General features: G+C 47.6%; 1 protein-coding gene across 2 annotated transcripts in view; it reads right to left on the bottom strand.

Annotated features, from left to right (window-relative positions):
* SF3B1 (splicing factor 3b subunit 1) overlaps positions 1 to 27,212 on the bottom strand; it is a 493,451-nt gene that overhangs the window by 136,632 nt on the left and 329,607 nt on the right. For both annotated transcript variants that reach the window (XM_069615730.1, XM_069615731.1), the window contains 3 exons: positions 9,839 to 10,021; positions 9,623 to 9,734; positions 8,509 to 8,629 (listed from right to left, as the gene is read on the bottom strand). In XM_069615730.1, coding sequence (XP_069471831.1) covers positions 8,509 to 8,629; positions 9,623 to 9,734; positions 9,839 to 10,021 — 416 coding nt within the window. The remainder of the gene's footprint in view (positions 1 to 8,508; positions 8,630 to 9,622; positions 9,735 to 9,838; positions 10,022 to 27,212) is intronic.

Consider the following 27,212-nt stretch of genomic DNA (forward strand, 5'->3'; position numbering starts at 1 on the left):
GAGTTAGTGGGGATAAGCTGGAAAAGTGCAAGAGCAGTGATGTGCTGTTGGCAGCCTCAACCCGGTGGGTCCATTGATTGGGCTTGGGGTGTTTTACGGTCAGTAGTTGTGTGCTGTGGTGCGAGTCTATGTGTGGTTTGTTTTGTTGTTGCCGTGTAGTGAAGTTTGTGCAGATTGTTGTGTTGTAGGATTGTGGTTGTGTTTGGTTAGCATTCGAGAGGTGCATGCAGAGGGGTGAAATTGTTAGTGGATAGGTTAATTGGCATTGCTGTCCGGAAGGGAGGCGTTGAATTTACCTATTGTCTAGGTGGGGTGTGGGAGTATCTCCGCGTCTCTGTCCTGATCTGGGCAGTCTGATACTCACAGTCCCTTTCACACATGGCATCCACTCGTTCATAACCTTACCCGAATTCTGCCTCGGCTGCCTACTTGACACCTGTCGGTATGTGGTGCAGGCAGGTAATTTGTGCATCCTTCATATTTGTCCCATGCCATTTGCGATGTTGCACATGGCAAAGCTTGCAATTTTAGTCCAAGGGCAGCACCGGCATTCATTCACAATTCCACACGGTCAGTGCCCATGCCAATGTCCACAAATTACTTCATGTGTGGCCAGTGCCAACATTCACATAACTACAAGACATCTGGTAGAAATTATGGGGCGGGCGAGGTTGTCGCCTGGAGTTGGCTAGGGGTGCTGATTTCTGTCCTCATGGGTGACGCTTGTTTACTATTGGACTTCGCATTGTCTCTCTTGTTGTAGTAAGAGTTTCTCTGGTCGGTTCTGGTCATTGTCATTCTAAATTTAGTCCTCCTTTTCTTTGTTTCTCCCGTTTGGTTGTTTCGGGTTTTTCTGTTTGGATCTGTGGTGCCAAAGAGCCAGGTTTTTAGTAATTGTCTGAATTGTAGGTGGCCTTTGGTGTTTTACTTCTTTCGGGATGTGGTTCCAGGTTTTTGTGGCTAAGTGGGAGAAGGAGGAGCCCCCAAGTTTTTCCTTAAGGTGTAGTTTTTGTTCCAGGCAGATTTCATTGCTTGATCTTGTTGGCTTGTAGATTGTTATTTGCTTTTGTTGGAATTTGGCTCCTTGTCCGCTGAATGCCCTGTGTGTTATGCACATTGTTTTGAAGGCGACGCAATGTTTGACCGGGAGCCAGTGCAGTGTTTTTAGGGCTGGAGTGATGGTCTCTTCTGGATAGTTTGAGGAGCAGTCTGGCTACTGTATTTTGGATCCGTTGTAGTTTCTTCAGGAGGCATTCTGGCATCCTGAGATAGAGGCTGTTTGCATAGTCGATTCTTGACATGAGGGTGACGATTGTCAGTGTTTTGTGGGTGAAGGAGAGGAAAGGTAGGATTCTTCTTTGCATGTGGAGGAGGAAGAGCATTTTTTTTAAACTCTGTTTATTGATGGTTTTAGCAGATACAACTCATTGCACAGTTACAATCATAATACATTCATGTCGTCTGACATACCACAATCATATGATGATACATTTGCATTTATATAGAGGCGTCGTCGTCCGAGGCCATTTCGCATAAATACATTCAAAGCAGGGCCCATATGTCTTTGGGGCGGTTACTTGTATTGTACGTCCAGTTAATTTGTACTGTTCCTCACATTCGTTAACATATGACAGTTCTCAGAGAAAATTCTTAACGTTTGGCGGAGAGGGGTTCTTCCAGCATTGTAATATACACCTTTTTGCTATCACACAGGAGACATTAAACAGTCTCCTGGTGGTTTCTGCACTCTTACCAATGTCCCCAAACAAGTAATTTTGGGTAATCAGAGAGGCCGGAATCAGAGTTATTTCTTCGATAATTTCTGACACTTCTCCCCAAAACCCAGCCACTGCCGGACATTTGCAGTACATGTAAAATGACCCCGCCTGAGGTGTTTTGCATTTAGGGCATTCCCCGGTCCCATCAGTTGTGAATTTGGCCATTTTAGCTGGAGTGTAATGAAGTCTGTTCAGGACCTTAAACTGAATCAGACGTAAGCCTGCATTCAGCGATACCGTTTTCGTAAGCATACAGTATTTGGACCATTTCCTGTCTGTGATGGTTTTATTCAAATCATTTACCCCATTTGGCTTTAGCATCATTAAGTGTGGCGGAGTGTGTCTTTGTCAGTGCATACAATTTAGAGATTGCCAGCCCTGTGCCGGATGATGCTGCTTGCAGGCGAGGAAGAAGCATTTCTTGATGATTGCATTTATTTTTGGGTCCAAGGTTAGGGTGTTGTCCATCAGCACTCCCAGGTTTTTTATTACCTAAGATCGTGTTGGTGCGGCCCTCATTTCCGCTGGCCGTGGAATGTAGGTGTTCTCTTGGTTATTGGATATGATCATGATTTCTGTTTTTCCTGGGTTGATTTTCAAGTTGTTGGCATTCATCCAGTTAAAGACTTCCTTTAGACACTTGATTAGGGTTGAGTGATTGGCTCACGTGGCTTTGATTGTGTAGCTGATTTGAGTGTCATCTCCGTAGTTGTAGCATGTTATATTGTATTAGAAGATTCTGATGTCTGGTAGATGTTGAAGCACAGTGGTGGTAGTGAGGACCCTTCTGGTACTCTACAGTTGTTAACTTGTGGGGTGGATTTGAAGGTTTTTATCCATACGGTTTCTGTTCTGTGCGCAAAGAATGATTTAATCCAGAGTAGTGCCATGTCCGTTATGCTTAGGTCTTGTAGTCTTTTGGTTAGGGTGTCATGGCTGTGTTGAAGGCTGCAGAGAGGTAGAACAGAATCAGGGCTGAGGTTGTGTTGGAATCCGCGTTAGTTTTTAGGTCGTCCCAGATGGATATAGTGCTGTTTCTGTTCCTCTACCGGGCCTGAAACAGACTTGTGCTTGGTCTAGCAGATGGTGTTTTTTAAGTGTTCTTGGGTTATTTTATATACTACGTAGGTTTCAAGGAGTTTTGCTGGGTAGGGAATGTTTGAAATCGGTCTGTAGTTGGAGAGGTCTTCTATGTCGGCAATTGTGTTTCTTAAAAGCGGTTTGATATATGCCGATTTAAGGCTCTTGGTACAGTTCCTGTTAGTGAGAGATTTAGGAGGTTTCTGTAATATTCCGATGGCGTTCCTTGTACGAGGATTGATTTGTAGATGTCAGGGGGGCAGGGATCCATGGGTGATCCTGCTTTCTTGCTGTGTTTTACCAACAAGACAAATGTCTCTGCTGATATTTCTGGATAGTTTTGGAGTTTGTGCTGTGGCTCTGTGTAAGGTCCGGTTGGTTGAATGTTGCGGTTGGTCTGTTTTGTATGATTTGTCGGATGTCGTTGATTTTGTTCTTGAAGTGTTCTGCCAGGTCATTGCAAAGTTTCTATGAGGGGATTGGGGTGTTGTCACAGCCTGGTGGATTTCTCATTTCTTTAATGATGTTGAACATTTCTTTTTGTGTTGGTGGCATTGGTGATTGTCATTATAATGCCTTCTCTTCGCCTTTTGTATTTCCTTCTTGTATGCGCGGATTTGTTTCTGGAACAGTATTTTTTTTCTGGTTTGTATGCTTTCCTCCATTCCAGTTGCATCTTCTTGTTGTCCTTTTTATGGTGCTTAGTGGGGTGAACCATTTTGCCATTGCTCTTTTTTTTTTATAAGGTGTATGGTTTTTCCGGGGCGATCGTATCAATTGCATCAGCAATCCATTTGTGATATAAGGAAAAAACTCAATTTAAATCCGACATGGGTACCTGAAATGGGACTGGAGGGTACACGTTAGTGAGCTCTTTCATGAACTGTACAAAGGCATCTTGAATTAAAACACTTCTGCTGAGGAGCACTTAAAAATAGACAGGGCTGCCAGGTATACTTTTATGGTGCCAATCTGAAGCCCCAGATTGTCCAAGTGCAAAAAGAAAGAAAGTAGCATAGGTGTATTACATAGGAATGGGTCCACATTCTTGTCCTTGCACCAGGTAACACCAGTACAAGGATTTTGTTGCTGGCCTTCTGGCCGAAATCAAAAGCTCTATTACGTCATCTGGGAGGTCCCAATTCTTCTATCTCAGCCTCTCAGAAACCATGCATGAAGGCCGAGTGTCTTGACCTCTTGATCGAGAACCCGACCTTCCTCTTGCGAGAGGAGATCCACTCTTTGTGGAAGACGTATTGGAAGGTAGATGGACATGTCCAGAAGGTCCGGGTACCACTTCTTAATGGCCCAATCCGGGGCAATTAGGATCATGGTTTTCCTGAACTTTCTCAACCACCCTATTACGTGAGGAATCAGGGACTGGAGGAAATGTGTACAGAGGTGGAAATTCCCCGTCTACAACGAACGCGTCCCCTAGACCGCCTCTTGGAGGAAATTCCCTTGAGCAGTGCTGATTACATCCGTACATCTGCCGCCAATGTTGTTCTCTCCGGCTAGGTGAACTGGCAACAGAGATTCCTTATTGTATTGCCCAGAACCAGGGCTGCATTGCCTCTCTGCACAGTGGTAGTGACCATACACCCGCTCTCTTGTTGAGGTAGTACATGGCCACTGTGTTGTCCGCCATTATAAGGACATTATTTCCCCGTACAGAGGGCAGAAACTCCTTCAGCGCGAGTCCGATTGCCCTCAGAGCCAACAGGTTGATGTGCAGTTGACTATGGAGACCACCGATCGCTGATTGTCAGATCACTGGTGTGAGCTGCCCACCCTGTGAGTAAGGCATCCGTCACAACTGTCATCTCCAGCCGTGGTTACCAAAAAGAGTCCCCCTTGAGGATATTGTCCTTGCAAGTCCACCATGGACTATCTTGAGCTACTCTGGACGGAACTTGTAGGAGGTCTGACATGTCCCCTGAAGATTGAGCCGATCGCGTTCTGAGGGCCCATTGAAGGGATCTCATTCTCAATTGGGTCTCTGGCACCAGAAAAATGCAGGATGCCATGAGGCCGAGTGTTAGGGCGAATTCTCAAAAAATTGCTAATTACCTTCACCTTAGAGTCTAAACAACTCCATGGGTATCATCTTTTCATTTGCGTCACACAGCACCCTCAGTGCAGTGACACAGGGAAACCTTTCAGGCTGTCCCAAGGTTGAACTACCGTCTCTGGGATAAACTACTGTTTCCTAGAGTAAGTAAAGTGAAATTGACCCAGCACACCCTATCTAACAATAGAGTGCTGGAGGGGTTACTTAGTATCCCCCGTGTCTAGATACTCATGTAGCAGTCAAATGCTACCCTTTTCTCTCAGAATGGCTGGTGGCAGTGGTTTTACAACGAACTACCATGATTTTTCCCGACCACAAACTATTCGTAGCTCCGGTAACGTTAAATCGCGGGAGCCATGTTTTTCAAGAAGGCGCCTGAGCCCCCTCTATAAAAACAGGTCCTGGTCTTTTTTCGCCATTTCTTTGAGGGAAGGTCCTTCTAGAGTTTGTCTCTGCGCACCAAAACTAGTTTGGTCCCTTTGTTCCATCGCCTTTGGCGGGCTTCAGGCGTGAAGACCGCCTCTGGCGCCAGAGTGTCTGGGGTGGGCAGAAAGTGAGGGAGGTGCCCGAAACTCCCTGTGCTTAGTCTCCTAAGAGACACAAATGCACTCTGTGGTGATTGGCTGGCTGACTGTCCGGGAAGGAGAGCCACCCTACTGGGTGAGTGACAGCTAGGCTGGAATGAATGGGAGAGAACTGAATAAAAGGAGTCTCTTGGTTTGGAAGGCAGAGTAGACCACTGGAACGAAAGAACCGAAAGCGAGCTTGAAGAGGACAGCTGCTGCAACTTCTGGACCGTTGGTTTGCCGGGTGAAGCCCTGCTGCAGGTCCGAATCGCCAAGTTCATCACAACAGAGAAGCCCTGCAAGGACGACTTCTTCCTTTGAGTTGGTGGGACCAATCAACTCGACAGTAAGCCACCTGGATACCTATATCAGAGCTGGTTGCATCTTCCTCAGAGTGCTGCAGGAAACAGTATAACCAGGGAGAGGGACACCATCTTGTGTGCGTTACTTACAGCCACCGGAATTGAGTTTGCCAGTTGCGAGCCTTTTGACCAGTGCCAGTGCACAAGTCCCCTGACATCTTCCCTCTTGTCCCCATGACTGAGGCACAGGAACAGCGAGATCTGCAGGAACTGCCAGGACCAGAAGTCACCAGCTGCATCTTTTTCTTCATTCTAAGGTACTGTGAAATCAGACAGAGTACTTGCCCCTTACGGTGAAAGTGCTTGAAACTTTTGCAACTCGCAGGCCTAATCAGCTGGTGACCCAACATATGATTCTTCTCTTTACAAACTACTTCTGAGAACTTGTGCAGAGACTTTACTGTTTACTTACCAGAACCTCTTTACCCTATCCAAGACTTTAGCCCATTGACTTTGGCCTAGCCTGTTGAATTGAATTAACTCTTCTGGTGAACTCAAAATATCTACACTGTCTAAGATTGTAACCTTTCATGTTCTAATAATCTTTGCCTTTTACTCCTCTTGAAAAGTATTCTGAAATAGTATTGAAGTATATTTGTGCGTTATATAATTGCCGCCTCCTTATTAATTTATCTGTCAGTTATAAAACATTCTGAAGTATTTATCAAAGAAACCTTAAGTGTAAGAGTTTATTTGAACACTTGTGATTGTAGACCTCTGTAACATCATTACTGCTCACAAAGCCCTCTTGAGATAAGCCTGGCTGCTCAGCTCCACTACAAAAACTGTAGTACAGACTTATACCAAAGGTTGGTTTGCTTACACCTGTGGTCATAGTTGTGTGTAGTGGTCCCAGAGGGTATTGCATACAAACTCTGCCCAACACCGAGCAACCTCAGAAAATCGAAGGCGGATAGATACTGGGAATTTTGGAACTTTGTTACCATCTGTAGAATGTGTCGAGCTCTCACCTCGGGAGGCGAGTGTTTCCCTGAGGAAGTATCCAGGACTGCTCCGATAAACTGGAGCTTTTGGAATAGTATCATTTGTGACTTCTTGTAATTGAGGGAGAAGCCCAATCTGTGTAAGAAGTGGCAGGTCATGGTCAGATGTTCCTGGGCCCGTTCGGGTGAACTCGCCCTGATTAACTAGTCCAGGTAAGGGTAGACGTGAATCGCCCCCCCCCCTCCTGAGACTCGCTGCCACTACAGCCATCAGCTTGTTGAAAACCCTAGGGCGGAGGTCAGCCCGAATGGCAGAACTCGAAACTGATCGTGAGAACCATCAACCGCGAACCTCCAGTACTTCCTCTGCTTGAGAGGGCTCGGCACATGAAAGTAAACATCCTGAAGGTCCAATGATACAAAACAGTCTTGGAGTTGAAGAGCTTGAAGGATCTGAGAAAGGGTTACCATCTTGAACTTGTCCTTCCTGAGGAACTTGTTCAAGTTTTTTAAGTCCAAGATGGTTCTCAAGCCTCCGTCTGTCTTTAGGATGAGAAAGTAAGGTGAGTACCAACCCTTGTTCCTCTCCGCTACAGGTACATGTTCTATTGCACCTTTCTCTAGCAGGTGCAAAATCTCATGCACAAGGAGCGGGTCTGCACACATAAGCATCCCACAGGCCTAACGCAGCCAGAACCCAGTCGTGGTGTCCACCTGCTAGACTGCACACATTGAACCAATATCAATACCACCACACCTAATGCTAGGATGCAGCTACCATCAGACAATGGTTCCATGTGATATCGCCGCAAAAATATCGCTATACAAAAATGTGGCGACATTTTTGTGGCGATATTACCCCATGGAAACTGCGGGGGACACCCCAGCAACCCCCATATATTTTAAAAGGGAGCGGGGACACACCCGAAACCCTCCCATCCATTTATCCCATAAATTATCCCCACCAAAAATATCGCCTATGGCCATTCCAGACGACCATATGTACGGCGATATTTTTGGTGAGGATAATATTACCTAATACCCAGACAATTACATCAGCTGCACATTTAAGTGGTGCACCCAAGCCCCCTTCGACACCCCACTCTCTCAACTGACCTGGACTACAGTCCCCAAGGGCGTTCAACCTACCAGCGCTTTGAGGTCATACCAATGATAGAGAGCGCTGTATAAATGCCAAATAGCAGAACACTGATCAATCTCCGCAACATACCCTGATTGGGTTTGGCCAACCTCTCAGTGTTTACCTGTGCACCATAACAGGGTAGCCTCCCCCAAAAAAAAAAATAATAATAATAAAAAAGACCCAAGGGCTGATTTTGGAAATCCACCTTAACAAATATATGCAAGGGTGTGTGTGTTAAACGAAAACATAGGAAAATAAAAATGGAAGAAACCATCTTCCTACCCCTGTCAGACTTTAGCAGTGGTCAGTACCCTGAACATAAATGTATTGAGCAGGAAGGTGAACTGCCCTCAGGGCTTTACTGACCTTAAAGTCAGCCAGGATTCCAAAACGGATATGTAGCAGGTCCCATTGAACTCAACGGTAGAAGAGATGCAAATACAATTTTCTTTAACACTCCTTCATAGAGTTAATAAACTCTAAGAGGGGTAAATGGCTTCCCATATTGTTTAACTGATCATCATTAGGCAGCTACTTAGGAGTATGCAGTGATGGGTTTTTACCTGTCAGCAATTCGTCCAACGAGGTCAATACAGTTTTCTTGCACTTTCTCATGTCTGTTTTTCAAGATGGGCGTGAGCCTAGGCAGGAGATCTTTAATTGGTGGTGTCATCTTATGCATTCCTATTAGGCAAACAAACATACATTCAGTTTAACATTTGGCTATGTTTCATAAAGTGTTGACAGAACAGCTGAAGCACAAGAATTTCACATGGCATCCTACAGGATTTCACTGACAGTCACCCACACTGATGAGGTTAAAACGTTGATGTTAATATATAAAACTTATTTAAAAGAAACTCTTAGAAAACACCCACAAAAAGGTCTGGGAGCTTCTCTATCGAGGACGAACACAGCCAAATAACCTGTTCTATGAGAAGGTGTTCACGCAGGAGGGTCTACAACCACGTTTTAGGTCACTGTACCTTTCACAGAGGAAAAATATCCATTTGCATCAGCCTTTCTCTCACCCACAAGGGCAGTCCAGCACCGAATGTTGCCTAGCATTTTGGTGCTGGCCTGTCCTTGTGGGTGGGACAAACACTGATATGCAAATGAATATTCCCCTCTGTGAAGGGTGCAGCGAGCTAAAACGTGGTTCTATACCCAGAGTGGAAGAAATTCCTTAGAAAAGGGTATTTAAAACATGTTCGTTCTCAGTAGTGGGGCTCCACACTCATTTGTAAAACTTGGGGTTTCACCCCAAGTAACCCAGGGTAATCCAGATGTGGACCCTTGCTCACTGTGTCTTGGAGAGGTTTCAGCTTCACCTCACTGATGAGGCCCGATTAGGCCAAAACACGTTCCGGGGTTGCTGATGGTACTCTTCTTCAGGCGATTTTCCTAGCATTTTGGTGCTGGACTGCCCTTGTGGGTGGGAAAGACTGATATGCAAATGCATATTTCTCCTATGTGAAGGGTGCATTGAGCTAAAACATGGTTGCAGACCCTCCAGAGTGGAAGAAATTCCATAGAACAGGGTATTTGACCCATGTTCGTTCTCAGTAGAGGGGTTCTCACACTCTTACTAACTTAGAAACCACCACTTGCCAATATTGGACAAAATTGTAACAAATGTAAACTTTCCCAATTCACATCAGCCAAAGTTTCACATACCGATCACATTAACAATGGCTTTAAGTGCACCCAAAATGCTGCCCAAGACTTCTGGATATTCTTCTCCAAGGTACTCGTAAAGGACAACACCCAAGTGCCCCATTAGCTTTTCCTGTCAATAGAAAATGGAAGGCTTAGTGACATCTGGGATATTTTCATTAAACATTTTACACATGACGTAATTTCTTAGGAAAATAAAAGGGTGAAAGTAATTACCTCCTGGCAAGTCTTCATTACAACTGCGGTGCGAGAAATCAAGTCAGCAGCCTGTTGGCGTACTTTTGCAGATTTGTTGTTCAAACGCCATAAAACTGTACCACAGATCTGAGGAAGGTATGGCTTTACCCGCTTCCCAAGAGCATTAACAACAGTACCAAAACCATTCAACATTACAGAGTCCTAATGGAAAAAGCAAAAATACTTTACATGAACAATCTTTGTAGATTTGTGTACACAGGGTAAAAGGCATACATCCAAGTTCAATTGAAGTGGAGTTTAGGTTAATGAAACGTTAATGTGTTGTAGATATAACTTCATTTCCAAGCATTTTCATTGTACTTAAATTCATTTAGACATTTAGGTACAATTCAATATCTGACAGAGGGGAGAGTGCGGCCTCTGCTTGGTTGTAGCTTTTTGAGCAGCAGTTGAACATGAATTGTACTTCAATGCAGAGTAAACTTATACACCAACATTGTGCAACTCTATTACACTAATTCAGTCAGGTCCAAATTATTCCCTTCAGAATTGTATTAATTTAATTAGATCGGACAATCACACAATCCACAAAACAAATTCCCCACAAGTTGCAATTCTAGCAAATTTAAAGGACGAGATAGGTCATCCTTTTTACTACTTACTGTTGGGGGGGCGTTGGGGGCGTTAGAGAGAATTCTCAGAAATGTGCTAATTCCCTCCACCTTAGAGACCCCCCCCCCCCAGCAACTTTGCTGGATTTTGAGGACTTGATTTTTTTAACCTGGAGAGAGCGAGACCCTTTTTTCCCCACTCAAGTATTTTATGTGATTTTTAAACAATTTCTTTTGGTTATGGAGTCTAACAAACGCCATAGGCATCATCTTTTATATTGTGTCACACAGCAACTTCAGTGCAGTGGCACAGGAAGTCTTAGATTTCCCAAAGCTTTAAATACCTTCACTTGGTTAAACTACGTTTCCAAGAGCAGTAAAGTGAAATTGACTTTAATTACCTCTTGTAACTATCTTACATAGAGTGCTGGAGGGATTACTTAGCATCCCCTTCGTCTACTTTCTCATGTAAAATTTTTCTGTAACCATTTCTAAAATGAATGGCTGGTGGCAGTGGTTTACTTTTCCCTACCATTGTTTTTACCGCGGGCTGCAATTGTAGCTGCAGTAAAGCACCTATGGGTGCCCATTTTTTTCAAACTGGCCCGGTCTTTTTTTGCCATTTCTTGTTCGAAAGGTCCTTTTTGAGATTTACTTTGTGCACCAAACCAGATTTGGTCCCTTTGTTTGGTCTTTGGCAGTGTTCACTGAAAGCCCGCCTCTGGCTCCAGCGTTTCTGGCAGGGCAGAAAGCGAGGGAGGTGCCCAAAACTCCCTGTGATTAGTCTCCTTTGTTACAGGAATGCACCCAAAAGTGTCTGGCTGTCCTTGGAATACAGCTACCCTCTTGTGTGAGTGACAGCTAGGCTGTGAATGAATGGGAGAGACTTGCATAAAAGGCAAAGTCTTTTGGAAGGAAGGCAGAGTCGACCACTGGAAGAAGGAAGAACTTGGAAGAGAAGCTTGCTGCAACTCCTGGACTGTTGGTTTGCCCAGTGAAGCCCTGCTGCAGTGTGGAAGCTCTGAATTAGCCTCTACTAGAGAAGCCCTGCAAACCACTTCTTCCCTTGGGTTGGTGGGACCAAATCGACCCCAAGACGAGCTCATCTGGAAATACTCTGAGCTGGCTGTACTCCCATTGCTGCTGCAGGAACCGAAGTACCAGGGAGAGGAACACCAAAATCGAGTGAGTGTCTAAGTCAGACCCGAGCTCCAGGTAGATCCTTCGGACTCCCAGGAAGCAGGACTGGCCAAGCCTGAGCCACCTCAACAGAGTGCTGGACCCCAGATGCGGGGAAAGTCCATAGTGGCATCCGAGAACCGCAGTGCTGCGATTTGCGAGAGCCGTGAGGAGTTGAAACCGCGAATCGCTGCTGATCTTAAATTTGCCCATTGCTGCCACCAACCTTCAATTCTTAGTGCAGGAGTCCCCAGACGCCCTCCCTCTTGTCCCCACGACTGAGGCCCAGGAACAACCAGATCTGCAGACCTACACAGGAAAAGAAGCCAGCTGGAACCAATTTCTTCTAACCAAAGGTAATATAAAACTAAGCAGACTTGCCTCTTATCATGTAGCTTTGCTAGCTCTCAGTTGGTTTCTTTTGCAGAGTTGCTTGCAGCTTTGCCCCTCACAAGCCCACCCCCCTCCCCCCCAGCTTGTGGCCCTATAGTGATTCTATTTTTTCTAAAACGACTTCTAAAACATTGTGCAAGACGCGTTTACTTACCTGAAAGAAATGCTTCAGCTCACCTAGACTTTTGCTCAGTTAACATTGGCTGGTCTGGCTCCCTGAAAGACTCCTTATCTCTGACTTTGTGCTGTACCTTTCCTCCAGGAAAAGGTTAATTTACTTTGCATTGGGGAGGTTCAAAAGAACTTACCTGCTTCAGATAATTTGTGTAACCTTTGTTTTATTCTTAAACCCTTTTCTTGGACACCAAACTCAGTATCACCCTAAATGTACCAGTGATATATTAATGTCCACAGTGTCCTAGTTATTTAAGTCACCCTAGGGCATGGGTGCACAACATACGGCCCGCGGGCCAGTTGCGGCCCGCCATGCTGTTTTGTCCGGCCCGCGAGGCACAAAGACTTTCCTAATGGAGGGCGGCCGCAGTTAGCATCGGCCGCCCTCCATTAGGAAAGTCTTTGTTGTCTTCCGGACAAAACACTGGCCGTCATTGGCTCAGCACACACGCACCACGTCGCCCCTACGAGCCACGTAGTGCGTGTGTGCTGCACCAATGGAGGGCCAGCAATACGGCTGGCGTGGCCAATAAGGCGCGATGCCGGAAGGCATTTCAGCCTTGTTTGCCACGCCAGCCGTAGTACCACTCCACTTGCCTCGCCAGCGTTCCAGCTAGCCTGCCTTCCAGCACGTCCGGTAAGTGGTCTGTGTGACGGGTCTGTTCTGCTGTATGTTTGTGTTGTGTATGTTGAGATGGGGGAGGTGGTGGGTGGGGGTGTCGGATGTGCATGAATGTTTGTTTTGGAGTGTAAGTGCGGTGTATGTTGAGATACAGGGTCTGTATGTATGCTTGCTAGTGTGTATGCTGATTTGGGGGTGGGGGTTCGGGTCTGTATGGATGCATGCTTGAGAGTGTGCGCTGAGTTGGCGGGTGGGAGGGTTCGGGTCTGTATGGGTGCATGCTTGAGAGTGCGCTGAGCTGGGGGTGGGGGGGGTTTGGGTCTGTATGGGTGCATGCTTGAGTGTGCGTGCTGAGCTGGGGGTGTGGGGTTCGGGTTTGTATGGTGCATGGGGCATAGTGTTTGGATGGGGGTGAGGACATGGGGCATAGTGTTTGGTTGGGGGTGAGGGTACCATGGGGCATAGTGTTTGGTTGGGGGTGAAGGGGCCATGGGGCATAGTGTTTGGTTGGGGTTGAGGGGGCCATGGGCATAGTGTTTGGTTGGGGGTGAGGGTTCCATGGGGCATAGTGTTTGGTTGGGGGTGAGGGTGCCATAGGGCATAGTGTTGCACTCCAAGAGTGAACCCAATAATAAAGCTAAAACAGGCACAGTTAGGAGATGTACATCCTTTGTTTTTTGAGGAAACCGGACTCAACGAAGGCCATACTCCTCTTGGGCAACCCAAACAGCAAACTATAGCAGTCCAAAATAACGGAATGTCCAATCTAGGGTCAATAAAATATATATCATTTAATTAAACAGACAATATACAATAACTAAATAGAAATAAATTATAACAATGGAAAATGTGTAGTACAAAATGTAAGTTTGAAATGCAAATAAAAATCGTTACCCCTCAAAAACATTTTTTTTCCATGTGTGTAATACAAATTTGGGGTTGAAAAAGCCTCCTGCCACGCCCCGACTACCGCCCCGCCCACCTTTACTTTTCAGCCCACTATAGCCCTCATGTAAGGTACTTTCGGGCCTCTGTCAAAATCAGTTGTGCACCCCAGCCCTAGGGTGTAGGAAGAATCTGTGTGCCATCCCAAATGGGTACTTGCTGATTTAGAGAAACTAAGTGTGTTTTGAAGTGTATTTTTGTTTTACTTATATATTGCTCCCTTCTGAAGGCTTATTTTTCATTCTTATTTATTTGTATAGCGCACTACAGCCCACAGGCATCGAGGCGCTGTTACAAGAAATTGTACGTAGGCACGATTCAGGGTTCCATTGGAGGCGGCACAAAGTAGGGATTCTTGGTCACAGACACAGTTGGTCAACACAAAGGTAGTTACAACAATGGAAACAGTAAAAGTCAATTCCAATATTAGCATACAATACCTTATTGGGAGGGTTTCAAACTCAAAGGTGCTTACATCTGGTCACAATACGGCGAGATGTGGGGAATGGGAGCCGGTACAGAATCATACAAGTCACACAAATAACCTTGTTTTAATAGCTTTGCGGAAGGCTAAATGAGGGTCATCCTAATATGCATGGGTAGAGCATTCCAGTGTGATGCGGTCATAGTGGGGAAGCTGGTGCCGCCTGCACGCACTCTGTTTTTTGGGAACGGAGATCATGTTAGTGTAGGCCATTCTCATAGGCCTAGCTGAGGTCGGCTTAGCTATTCTTTGGACCTAGTACAGGGGTGCCAGATCATGGAGGAATTTATGTGTGAAGAACTGTTCTCCAGCATGGGTCTGGCATGGATTCACATGCTCATGAATATTTCCTGTCGTAAGGCTGGGATCCTCAGTAAAGAAAAAATCTGTTTCAATTTCATTTCTGAACTCTTTTTCTCCTAACAACCAATCACCGGTCTCTGGGGCATACTGCCCCCAGCCAGTGACTGCCCTCTACCTCCCTCTCTGCCCTCTCTGGCAGCCATCTTCAGATTTGGTAGCACGTAAAGTGGCAGTAGGACCAAGAGAAGAGCTGCAGAGGGGTAGGCGGGAGGGTTTGCATGTGAATTTATGCCAGAACCATGCAGGAGAACAAAAGTAACAGGTAAGTAACTTGTTCCTTCTCCAGCATGGGGTCTGGCATTGATTCACATGCTCATGAATAAAGAATACATAGCAGTACACATGCACAACCACAGGAGGTGGCAAGGCTCAACATTAAGCATCTCTTACCTCCTCACCAGGCTCACCTTCAAGCGAACAGGTTGCGCAGCACTGCTTGGCTGACTCTGGACCCCTCCCTGGAATCCCGGTCGACGCAGTAGAATCTCTTGAAGGTGTGCGTCGACCTCCACGTAGCTGCCCTGCAGATGTCCAGCAGGGGCACACCAGACAGGAACACCGTAGTTGCAGCGATCGCTCTGGTCGAGTGGGCTCTCGGATGGCCAGGCAATGGTCGGTTTGCCAACCGATGACAATGGGTGATGCAGCCGGATACCCACCTGGAAATGGAAGCCTTGGAGAGGGCCTTCCCTTTGTTCACAGGGCTAAAGTACACAAACAGCTGTGACGGCTTCCGAAAACTTTGTGCAGTCCACGTAGAACTTCAGCGCTCTAGTCACATCCAGCGAGTGCAAAGTCCTCTCAGTCGGCGACGGGGAGAAAACAGGTAACACCAAGGGCTCGTTAAGATGAAAGTCAGACGGCACCTTGGGCATGAAGGAGGGGTACGTCCGTTGCACTACCCTCGTTTCGTGAAATGTCAAGTACAGAGGTTTACAAGAGAGGGCCTGATCTCTCCCACTCGTCGTGCAGAGGCGATGGCCACAAGAAACGCTGTCTTCCACGATAAGCATTTCAGTGGCGCCGAATGCATAGGCTCGGACAGAGGACACATGAGCCTAGTCAGCACCACTTTGAGCTCCCACGCCAGGGCCGGAGCCTTCACCGGCGGGAACAAACGGAAAAGTCCTTTGATGAACTCCTTGACCAGGCAGTGTGACCACAGCGACGACCGCCCCAGAGTTCTGGTGTGGCGGGAGGTAGCTACCAAGTGAATGATGGACGCATGCGCCAGTCCTGCTTTGGCCAGCGACAGCAAATACGGCAGCACCGGAGGGGCCGTAATCCGTAGAGGGTCTATCTTCGGTGCACGGCACCAGATGATGAACCTCTTCCACTTATGTCCGTAACTTTTCAGTGTAGACGAAGCCCTGGCCTTGGAAAATACCTTATTGCAGTCTGCTGGGATCTCGTATCCTCCAAACTCTAGTGCTACAGGAGCAAGGCCTACAATTTCAGCAACCATGGGTCGTGATGCAGGCTCTTGCCTCCTTCGCCAGAAGCTTGACTGGAGGGGACACTGACAAGTCAAGAAGGTCCGGGTACCATATCTGTCTCGGCCACGCCAGTGTAACAAGGATCATCTTGCACCGGGACCGTCTGAGTTGACTGATGAGTCGCAGAAGCAACGGCAATGGGGGGGGGGGACGCACAGAGAAACAGGCTGTCCCAGGGGAATGAGAATGTGTCCCCCCCCCGTGCTCCCCGGCTGGGGAAACCTGCTGGCGAACCTCCGGCACTTGGTGTTCGTCGCTATCACAAACAAATCGATGTGGGGATTGCCCCATCGTCAGAACAGAAAATCCACTTGATCCTGCCGGAGTTCCCACTCGTGGGACGAGCGCAGCTCCCCGCTGAGGGAATCAGTGATGATGTTCTTCATTCCTGCCAGATGCAACAGGACGAGGTACATCCCCTGGGCAATGGCCCAGTGCCATAGGTCCTGCGTCCCTCTGGAGAGTGCTGCGGATCTGGTGCCCCCTGCTTCCGGGTGTAGAACATCGTGGTGGTGTTGTCCTTGAAGACCTGTACCACCTGTCCCTTGAGGGATGGAAGGAAAGACTGGAGGGCCCAAAACACTGCCCATAGCTCTTCAAAGATTTCTCCTCCGGTAGCCACAGGCCTCTTGCGTGGAGATTTCCGGTGTTTGCGCCCCATACTTCCAGGGAGGCTTCCATCGTGACAGTCTCCTGATGAGGTGGGGTCTGGAAGTCCGAGCCCGCCGACAGATGTGCATATACACCCCACCACTGTATCGCTCGACAGGAATCCTCGTTGATTGAGATCTTGTCCTCGAAGCTTCCCGATACCTGGATCCAACTGGCATCGAGGTACTCTTGCATAGGCGCATCCGCAGCCTGCACAGTCGAACGGGGTATAAGCGTTACATCATGCCAAGAACGGACTTGAGGGACCTCACCCTTGCGATCTTCAGTGTCAACAGCCGTTGTACCTTGCCCGGGACGGCCGCTATCCTCTCCTCTGGAGACGCCAGGCATGACACTCTGTCGAGTCGCGACCCCAGAAACAGTGCGTCTCGCGATGGAACCAAACAAGACTTGGCATAGTTTACTGAGAATCCCAGCTCCGTCAGCAACTTGCCGGTTTCCGCCGTGTGAGCGACGGCGATCTCCCTCGATTTCGCTTGGATGAGCCATTCGTGCAGGTAGGGGTGAACTTAGATCCCTCGCAGACACAGCTGTGCCGCCACTTGCACCAGGCACTTGGTGAAAACCCTTGGCGCCCACTTTAATCCAAAGGGAAGGGCCTTGAACTGATAGTGTTGCCCTTGAACCACGAAGCGCAGGAACTTGGGTGTCCCTTGTGGATGGGAATGTGAAAGTAGGCATCCTCCAAGTCCAGCAAAGACACGAAATCCCCTTCTTCCAGCTGTCCTATCACGTGCTGAAGGGTGACCATCCGAAACTTCTGGGATTTCATGTACTTGTTCAAGCGGCAGAAGTCCAGGATAAGCCTCCAACCGTCCGTCTTCTTCCTGACGAGGAAGTACTGAGAGTACACATTCCGGAGCCTCTTTAGGACGAGCTCTATCGCGCCCTTCTTCCTCATGGCCCGCACCTCCAGCAGAAGCTGAGGGACGTGGTTTTCCTGCCTGGCCACGGGTGGTATGCGAGGACACTTTCGTTGGAATTCCAGAGTGTGCCCGTTGGCCAGAGCGTCCAGCACCCAATGGTCTGTGGAGGTAGTCTTCCACACGCTGACTAAGTTTGCCAGCCGGCCTCCACACCAGGGTGCGCGAGTGAGGGCCCAATGTCACGGCCGGGCAGTCCTGCTTCGCCGTGGAGGCACCGCCTTGGGGACATTGGAGACAACGGCGACCTCTTCCGGACTTGCTGTTGCCCCTGTAGGCCTCCTGGGCCGAAGAGCAGGACAGTTGACGGTAAGACAAGCTTCCGCCAGAGCCCTTGAAGGAACCTTGGCACTTTCCTCCGGAGGTCCGAAAGGACGGTCATCGCTGTTGCAGGGTGCCCAAGGCACGGGCCGTCTCAGTGTCTGCCTTGATGGCCTGGTACACGGGCTTTCAAAACAAATTATCCGTGTCGAAAGGCATGTCTAATACCTTCGACTGCATCTCCTGGAGAAAGTTGGTGGCCTTCAACCATCCCCGCTAAGGCAAACGCTGTTGCCCATTTGGCAGAATACTGTATCGGCAATGTCTGTGGCCGCTGTGATGGCATGGTCCGATGCCACCTCGCCCTCCTGTAGGATCTCCAAAGCTTCTGCTTTCTTGTCCTCGGGAAGGAAGTGCAGGAGGGGAGTGATCTTAAACCAGAGCTCCCCGGCATAGCACGCCACGATGGAAAGGGCATTGGCTGGCCAGCTTGATGGTCGTTGCTGCCGATGTAATGACTCGTCGTCCCATGGCATCCAACTTCTTCCCCTTGTTGTCCAGGGGAGAGGAGGTCGTTGAAGCTGCAGAGCTAGAGGATTTCTTCCTCGCCGCCGCCGAGACTGCTGAATCCGGGGAAGGCTGGGACCTCAAACACTTGGGCGCAGAGTCCGGCAACCTGTACTTTTCATACCGGTCCCTCTTCGCCGGGGCCGTAGACTGGTTCTTCATAAGGGACAGTCCCTCGTCCAAAATGTCGTCCAACAGAGGGATCGACAGCAAGGTCTTCCTCTCTGCCTTGCACAGCTGGTACAGAAACCCCTCCTTTTTCTCGAGGGTCAGCTGAAACAATTCTGAGGCCCTAGAGATCATGGCATAGAACAAGCCTATCTCATTGGGCAGGGGTCTCCTGACCCGCTGTCGTCCGTGCCCACTCCCAGTCATCACCGTGCTCAGGTCCATATCCTCCCTTGGTAGAGGGGAAGGGGGGGGGGGGGGGGTGACGGGTGAAAAGGCTGTGGAGGATTCACTCTCCTCTTGTTGGTAGGCGGCGCGCCGCTGGTATACTGGCGCCGCGGGATACTCTGTTGATGGAAGGGGCATCCTAGTCCAGATCTCGGAACATAAGGTGTTGAGTGCCTGGAGAATGTCCACCGAAATGTCCGCTGGGGGTTGAGGTGGTTGCTGAGGTGGCAGCATTGTGAGGTTCTCCACCGATTGCTCCTCCTCGTCAGTCTCGTCTTCACTCTCAACGTCTGTCGGGGTCCCTGATGTAGGACTTGGCCTCAACGAATTTCTTTTCCAAAACGGTCCGGAGAGTGGAAAGCTCATCCTCAGGAGATGTCCGTGCCTTGCAGTGCTACCATGACCGCCCACCCCCCCCTTCTGTTCGACCTGCGGAGACGGTTTCGGGGAGATAACGGGCATCAACTTCTCTGTCTTCTCAATAGGTTGAAACGACGAGTCCCTCCTGGCAGGCAGACTTGTCTTGGGGCCGTACCCTGTAAAACCGCATCCGCGGCCTTCGATAGGGACGCCACCACGCCTTCAAGGGATGGCTTTCCCTGGTGAATCTGGGCCTGCACAACCTTGGTAGAGCTAGGGGCCTTCAACCTTAGGGGGAGGGTCCGCTCCCCCTTATCCTTCTCCGACGGGTCCTTCGAGGGCTTCTCCAGAAGCTTACCCGGGTGGTCCGACGTACTCTTCCCTGAAGCAAAGCTGTTAGACCATATATAGAATAAAGGCACAATAACCATATACTAAATGACATGCCAGTCGTGCGGTTTGAATTCCAAAACAAGTCTGGTTCATTGAGTATCTCAGTCGGCTGATAAGAGCTCTATCGGCCGACTGAGATACTCAATAAACCAGACTAATAAATAAATATAAATATATATATATATATATATATATATATATATACACATACATACACACACACACACACACCCCCCATCCTTTACAATGCCATTCGGCCCACTCTTATACATGATGAACAGGCTAGGGTTCAGTAATTGACAATTATTACAAGTCTTCATTCAGTCTAAATATTAGTATTCTAGCAGAGGCTGCAAAGACAGTTTTCTGTTATGGGGAACACAGAGCACTGGAGCAGTGGAGGATGAGTGACAGTCCTTCATGGTGCAGGGGACCATATCCTGGCAAAATGCACAGTCTGTCACGTGCGATTGGCCTGAATTCAGGCAGTAGAGGCACACTGAGGGCCCATTGTCCAAGTAGATGTTCCGCAGGCCGCATCCCGGGCAAATCCTGAACAGGTGTCGAGTCTACCTTCTCTGCCATCTCCACGCGGGCTAGGCCTTGAAGCTTCTGGAATCCTGCAAGAAGAACTCGACGAAAAATCGACCTTGAGGGGCGCTGAAGAACCCGATAAACAGATCCCCGTTAATCAGATGATGGATCGATGGAGCTTGAGGCTTGATTGACCGGAAAAATATAGAGTAGAACTCTTAGAAAAACAGCAAAACACAGTAAAAGCTCGAGAGCTAAGCACGAGGTCTCCCAACACTTGAAAGTGCGTTAAAAATCTGAAGATGGATGCCAGAGGAGGGGCTTAGGCAGAGGGCAGTCATTGGCTGGGGACAGTATGACCCAGAGACCAGCGATTGGTTGCTAGGAGAAAGACAGTTCAGAAACTGAAACTGATTTTTTCTTTACCGAGGATTCCCAGTCCGACGACAGGGAATATTCATGCGCATGTGAATCCATGCCAGAGCCCATGCTGGAGAAGCCTGGCTGCTCAGCCACACTACCAACCTGTGTAGTACAGATTTATACCAAAAGGTTGGGTTACCTATTACCAGGAGGATAAGGTTGGTGTAGTCTCCCACAGGGTACTGCATACAATGTTGCCTAACATCGGACTATATGCACAGCATGCGAATCTAAGCAGATCCACGTCTCTCCTTCCTAAAATGAGCCTGGCTGCTCAGTCTACGCAACCAAAAACTCAGGTGGTACAGCCCTATACTAAGAGTGGAGTTTAGGACTGTCTGCGCTGGGTGGTTTTGTGAAGCCCTTAGTTGGACTTCAGGAAAAACTGTCCTCGTAGATAATGGTGTTGTGCTTTCCCTGAACTGCTTCAGAGCACTTCTAAAATAGTCACAAGAGTTCTTACTTACCGTAGAATTCTGAAAAGTATCCTTGGTTAAACTATCTATTTCAAGAATAGAAATATTGTAATACTTTAAATAACAATGGGTGATACTGATCTTGAATAGCTGCTGCTGCTCTCAAAATGTAATATTGCGGAGTTAAATCAAAAAGTACTTTTACTTGCCTGAAGTCACTCGGAGTGTGCTTAGAAGAGTACATGGTAAATTACTCACCTGTTGGGTTGTGCTTTTCCCGAATTGCTTTATTGCACTTCTAAAATAGTTTACTCTGTCCATACGTATCTAGTAGCTTTAGACCCCTCTAGGTAGTATACAAGTTATGTTAATCCCTCTGAACTGTGTTCTTAACATTGGTGTGGTAAATGCAGCAATTCTTGATAGAAGAAAGTTACCTAGGTTTCAAGATATCCTTCGAACAGTGTTGGTCTAATGAAGAGTTTCTATAATTGAATAACAGTGTACATTATGACCAATAGGGTCTAATGCCCTTGATTTAGCTATTGCATTCTGAAGGTATATCTAACCTGGTTTTACTCACCATGAATAGCTTAAGACCATCCTGAATGACTTCTAGGTTTGACTCACCTTGACTGCTGATTGTAATCTAAATAAGGTTATTTTAGGTAAGAATTGGTGCAGTCATACTGTGTAAGACAACACAAGACTTGTCTGCTTGGTATTAGGTAACCCACCTTTTGGTATAGGTCTATACTACACAAGTTGGTAGTGTGACCGTGCAGCCAGGCCTATCTCAAAAGGGGGAAATGTGAGCTGTAGAGCCGTACAGATATCAGTAACCAAGTAACACTTATACTCTCAAGGTTTGTTATCAATATATATTTCTTTAAAAGACCAGTAAAAAGGGCAATTGTTTTAACAGTGAAGCAAACTTTGGAATCACGTTTCAAAGTCAATAAAGTTGGTGAATACTCTTTGGACATGCCAATACATTTCGCATACACCCTGAAGTGACTTTAAAAACAAGGATAGTATTGCATTTATCTTAAACACCAATATACTTTTTAGACTCTGGGTTTCAGGAAGAACAAGCTACTTACCAACTATAACGTTCTTTTGATTGGATGTTCCTCCCACGTATTCCTCATCTTAGATATTCGTATCGCCAGCTTTGCTGCTTCAGAAAAAAATGTCCACACCAGAGGGTGCTGTGCTCTATGTCGTGGCGTCGATGTCCCTCGAGGGCTGTTGTAGAGTTGTTGACATCATCCGTAGTATAAATGGCTCGAGCCGCGCCCGTTGGCTTCAGTTCTGTTTTTTCGAAATTCTCAACCGAGAGTTGATAAGGCGCACTCTTAGACCGTAAGCTCTCAAGGAACATGGAGTGTAACATGCGTAAATTGTATGGTGGGGTAGGTTAGGAGGGTCGATGAGGAATATGTGGGAGGAACATCCAAGCGAAAGAACGTTACAGTTGTTAAGTAACTTGTTCTTCGAATGGATTGTGTCCTCCCACGTATTCCTCATCTTAGATAGACTCCCAAAGCAGTGAGAATTTGGAGGGGGGAGTACTAAGTAACTCTACTCATGGACCGTATGTAGAACAGCCTTAGCAAAGAGACCGCATGGGGATGAGGTTGAATCTAAACAATAGCGTTTCACAAAAGTGTGCATTGATGACCAGGTGGACGCTGCACAAATATCTTGCACCGGGAAACCCCTCTGAAGAGCCGTCGAAGTCGCTATGCCCCTAGTAGAATGAGCTCTTAGACCATCTGGAGGTTCTTTATCTGCCAGCCTATAGCACTCTCCAACTGCTAAAACTATCCATCTGGATAAGGTCTGTTTTGTTAATCCTTGGCCCAATTTGTGGCCGGTATATCCAACGAAATGTTGGTCACCTTGCTGAATTTTTGCAAGTCTAGCAATATAAAAGGCAAGAGCACTTTTTGGTTCCGGCCTGTGGAGTCTTCCTACTTTCTTGCATGAGGGGGAAGATAGAAAGATGGTAATGTGATCTTTTGAGACAAGTGAAAGTCAGACTATTTTTGGTTGAAATGAAGGTTTTACTTCAGGTAAAACTTTGTCTTTATGGAAAATGGTGTGAGGGGGCTTACAAGAGAGCCTGTAACTCACTCACCCTGCAGGCTGATGTAATTGCCACTAGTAGGATTGTCTTTAAAGTGAGAAGTCTTAGTGGACAAGAATGCAAAGGTTCAAAAGGAATGCATGTAAGGAATTTTAATACTAAATGTAGGTCCCAAACAGGGACTGGAAATGGGACTGGAGGGTACACGTTAGGGAGACCCTTTAAAAATTGCACAAATCAACAGAATTTTGAAGTAAGACACCTCTTCTGAGGAGCGCTTAAAAACAAAGCGCAGCTAGGTATCCTTTTATTGGACCAATCTGGAGGCCCGAATTGGACAAATGTAATAGGAAGGAAAGTACCATAGGTGTGCCACATAGGAAAGGATCCACATTCTTATCCTTGCACCAGTTACTGAACTTATTCCAACAACAACAGTTCAAGGATTTTGTTGCTGGCCTTCTGGCCAAAAGCAAAATCTCCATTACGTCATCTGGGAGGTCCCAATCCTTATATCGCAGCCTCTCAGAAAGCATGCCTGAAGGCCGAGTGTCTTGACCGCTGGATGGAGAACCCAAACTTCCTCTAGCAAGAGAAGATCCTCTCTTAGTAGAAGATGTATTGGAGAGCAGATGGACATGTCCAGAAAGTCCGGGTACCACGTCCTCTTGGCCCAATCCGGGGCTATTAGAATCATGGTTTTCCTGAACTAAATGGATTACTTGAGCAATCACAGGGACTGGAGGAAACGCGTATAGGAGGGTAATTCCCAGTCCACTACAAACGAGTCCCCTAGAGCTCCTCTTGGAGGAAATTCCCTTGAACAGTATAGTTCGCACTTGACGACACTGGTCGCGAACAGATCCACTTGTGGGGTTCCCTAAAGGGTGAATATCTCTTGAAAGACCTCCTGAACTAGCTCCCACTCGTGGGAAAACTGCTATGCCTGCTCAGAGCGTCTGACGCTGTGTTCTGCTCTCCGGCTAGGAGAACTGCCGACAGAGATTCCTTCTTGTATTTCCCAGAACCAGAGCTGCATTGCCTCTGCATAGTGGTAGTGACCCTACGCCTCCTATCTTGTTGAGGTAGTACATGGCCACTGTGTTGTCCGTCATTATCAGGACATTCTTTCCCCGTACAGAGGGCAGAAAGGCCTTCAGCGCTAGTCTGATTGCCCTCAGCTCCATAAGATTGATGTGTAGTTTGGACTCCGATGGAGACCAAAGACTGCTGATTGTCAGATCGTTGGTGTGAGGCGTCCGTCACTACTGTATCTCCAGCCATGGTTGCCAAATAGATTCTCCTTTGAGAATATTGTCCTTGCAAGGCCACCATAAAAGATTTTGAGCCACCCTTGCCGGAACTTGCAAAAGATCTCACATATTCCCCGATAGAGACCATTGCGTCCTGAGGGCCCCTTGAAGGGATCTCATTCTCAATATGGCCTCTGGCACCAGAAAAATGCAGGATGCCATGAGGCCAAGCAACCTAAGAAAATCGAAGGCCAGCAGATGCTGGGCATTCTAGAACTTTGTTACCATCTGCAGAATGTGATTAGCTCTCACCTCAGGAGGAGAGGCTTTTCACGAGGAAGTATCCAGGACTGCTCCGATGAATTGGAGTCTTTGGAAGGGTATCATATTTGACTTTTTGTAATTGAGGGAGAAGCCCAGTCTGTGTAAGAAGTGGCAGGTCATGGTCAGATGATCCTGGGCCTGTTCAGGAGAACGTGCCCTGATCAACCAATCGTCCAGGTAAGGGTAGACATGCATCCCCCCTCTCCTGAGACTCGTTGCCACTACCGCCATCAGCTTGGTAAAACCCTCGGGCGGAGTTAAGCCCTAAAGGCAGAACTCGAAACTGATAGTGAGAACTGCCAATTGCGAACCTCGGGTACTTCCTGTGCTTGTGATGGATTGCCACATGAAAGTAAGCATCCTGAAGGTCCAATGATACTAACCAGTCTTAGAGTTGGAGAGCTTGAAGAGTCTGAGAAAGGGTTACCATCTTGAACTTGTTATTTCTGAGGAACTCGTTCAAGTTTCTTAAATCCAAGATGGGTCTCAATCCTCCGTCCTTCTTTGGGATGAGAAAGTATGGGGAATACCAACCCTTGTTCCTCTCCGCTACAGGTACCTGTTTCATTGCACCTTTCTCTAGCAGGATGCAAATTTCCTGCAACAGGAGCAGATCTGGAATTTTGACAGTTGTATCCCAGTGGATGGTCCCGAGGCCTTTTCTGAAAAGGAAGACAGTAACCTTGAGCTACTGTTTCCAGTACCCAGGCATTTGAAGTAATGTCTCGCCATTTGTTTAGATGCTGTCAGATCCTGCCTCCCACTTGGGTCTTGCAGCGAAAGGCATCGAGTGGCTTTGCAGCGGCGGCTGAGGGGACAGTTGCCGCTGCTGGGGCTGATTTAGCACCCTTTACTCATCAAACCTGAGGAACTTTTCTTTGTCCTCTGACTAGCCTGTCCTTTTCCTCTTCCAAATGAGGCATAAGGAACAAGTTACTTACCTGTAACAGTTGTTCTCCAGAATGGGTCTGGCATGGATTCCTATGCTCATGAATATTTCCCGTCTGGCTGGGAATCCTTGGTAAAGGAAAAATCATTTTTAGTTTAGTTTCTGAACTGTCTTTCTCCTAACCAATCAATCACTGGTCTGTGGGTCATACTGCCCCGAGCCAGACTGCCCTGTACCTAAGCCCCTCCCCTCAGGCAGCCATCTTCAGATTTGGTAGCACGGAAAGTGGCAGTAGGACCAAGAGAAAAGCCGCAGAGGGGTAGGCGGGAGGGTTCGCACGTGAATCCATGCCAGACCCATGCAGGAGAACAGCAGTTACAGTCAAGTAACTTGTTCCTTCTCCAGCATGGGGTCTGGCATGGATTCACATGCTCATGAATAAAGAATACATAGCAGTACACACATGCACAACCACGGGAGGTGGCAAGGCTCAACATTAAGCATCTCTTACCTCCTCACCATGCTCACCTTCAAGCGAACAGGTTGCACAGCACTGCTTGGCAGACTCGACTCCTCCCTGGAATCCCCGTTGACGCAGTAGAATCTTGTGAAAGCGTGCATCGACCTCAACGTAGCAGCCCTGCAGATGTCCAGCAGGGGCACACCAGACAGGAACACCGTAGCAGCGAACACTCTGTTTTTATGGGCTGTCGGACGGCCAGGCAGCGTCAGCTTGCCAACCGGTGACAAAGGGCGATGTAGCCAGAGAGCCACCTGGAAAGGGAAGCCTTGGAGAGGGCCTTCCCATGGTTCACAGGGCCAAAGTTCACAAAAAGTTGTCACGTCTTCCGAAAACTCTTTGTGCGGTCCACATAGAACTTCAGCGCTCTAGCCACATCCAGCAAGTGCAAAGTCCTGTCAGCCGGCGAAGGTGTTGGGAAGAATAAAGTTAACACCAAGGGCTCATTTAGATTAAAGTCTGACGGCACCTTGGGCATGAAGGAGGGGTGCGTCCATAGCACTACCCTCGTCTCGTGGAATGTCAAGCGCTCTGGTTTACAAGAGGGCCCGATATCTCCCACTCGTCGTGCAGAGGTGATGGCCACAAAACTCTGGCCCTTACACAAAGCCAGGGCCAACCTTGCACCAGCCTACCTCACCAACCAACTTACACCTCACACTTCTTCAAGACCACTTAGAGCAGCACAAGCTAACACTATGTCCATACCGAGATTTAAACTTCATAACTCGGGTGGTGCTAGCTTCCCTGTACAAGCCTCTAAATTATGGAACACAATACCTGCGCTTTTGCGGGCAGAACCTTCATTTAACCTATTTAAACATAACACAAAGTGTTGGCTTCACAACATGGACTCTATGACACCCTAACCGCCTGATCCCAGCATGATCGACTGTCACTGGCACACTTTTGTAATTAATGTACTTATACTAGACTATGTATATATGCATTTGCATGACTAAGTTTGTACCCACCTGTAACTGCAATGTAACGTAACCCTTATTGACTGCTTTCAATTGCAACTGTAACCAGATCTAACTTATGCGCCCGTATGCCCCTGGGCCTGGCTGCGCTTTATAAATAAAATAAATACAAATACAAA

Source organism: Ambystoma mexicanum, chromosome 9 (assembly GCF_040938575.1).
Source record: "Ambystoma mexicanum isolate Mex_15411 chromosome 9, UKY_AmexF1_1, whole genome shotgun sequence".
In the NCBI taxonomy this organism is placed as follows: Eukaryota; Metazoa; Chordata; class Amphibia; order Caudata; family Ambystomatidae; genus Ambystoma; species Ambystoma mexicanum.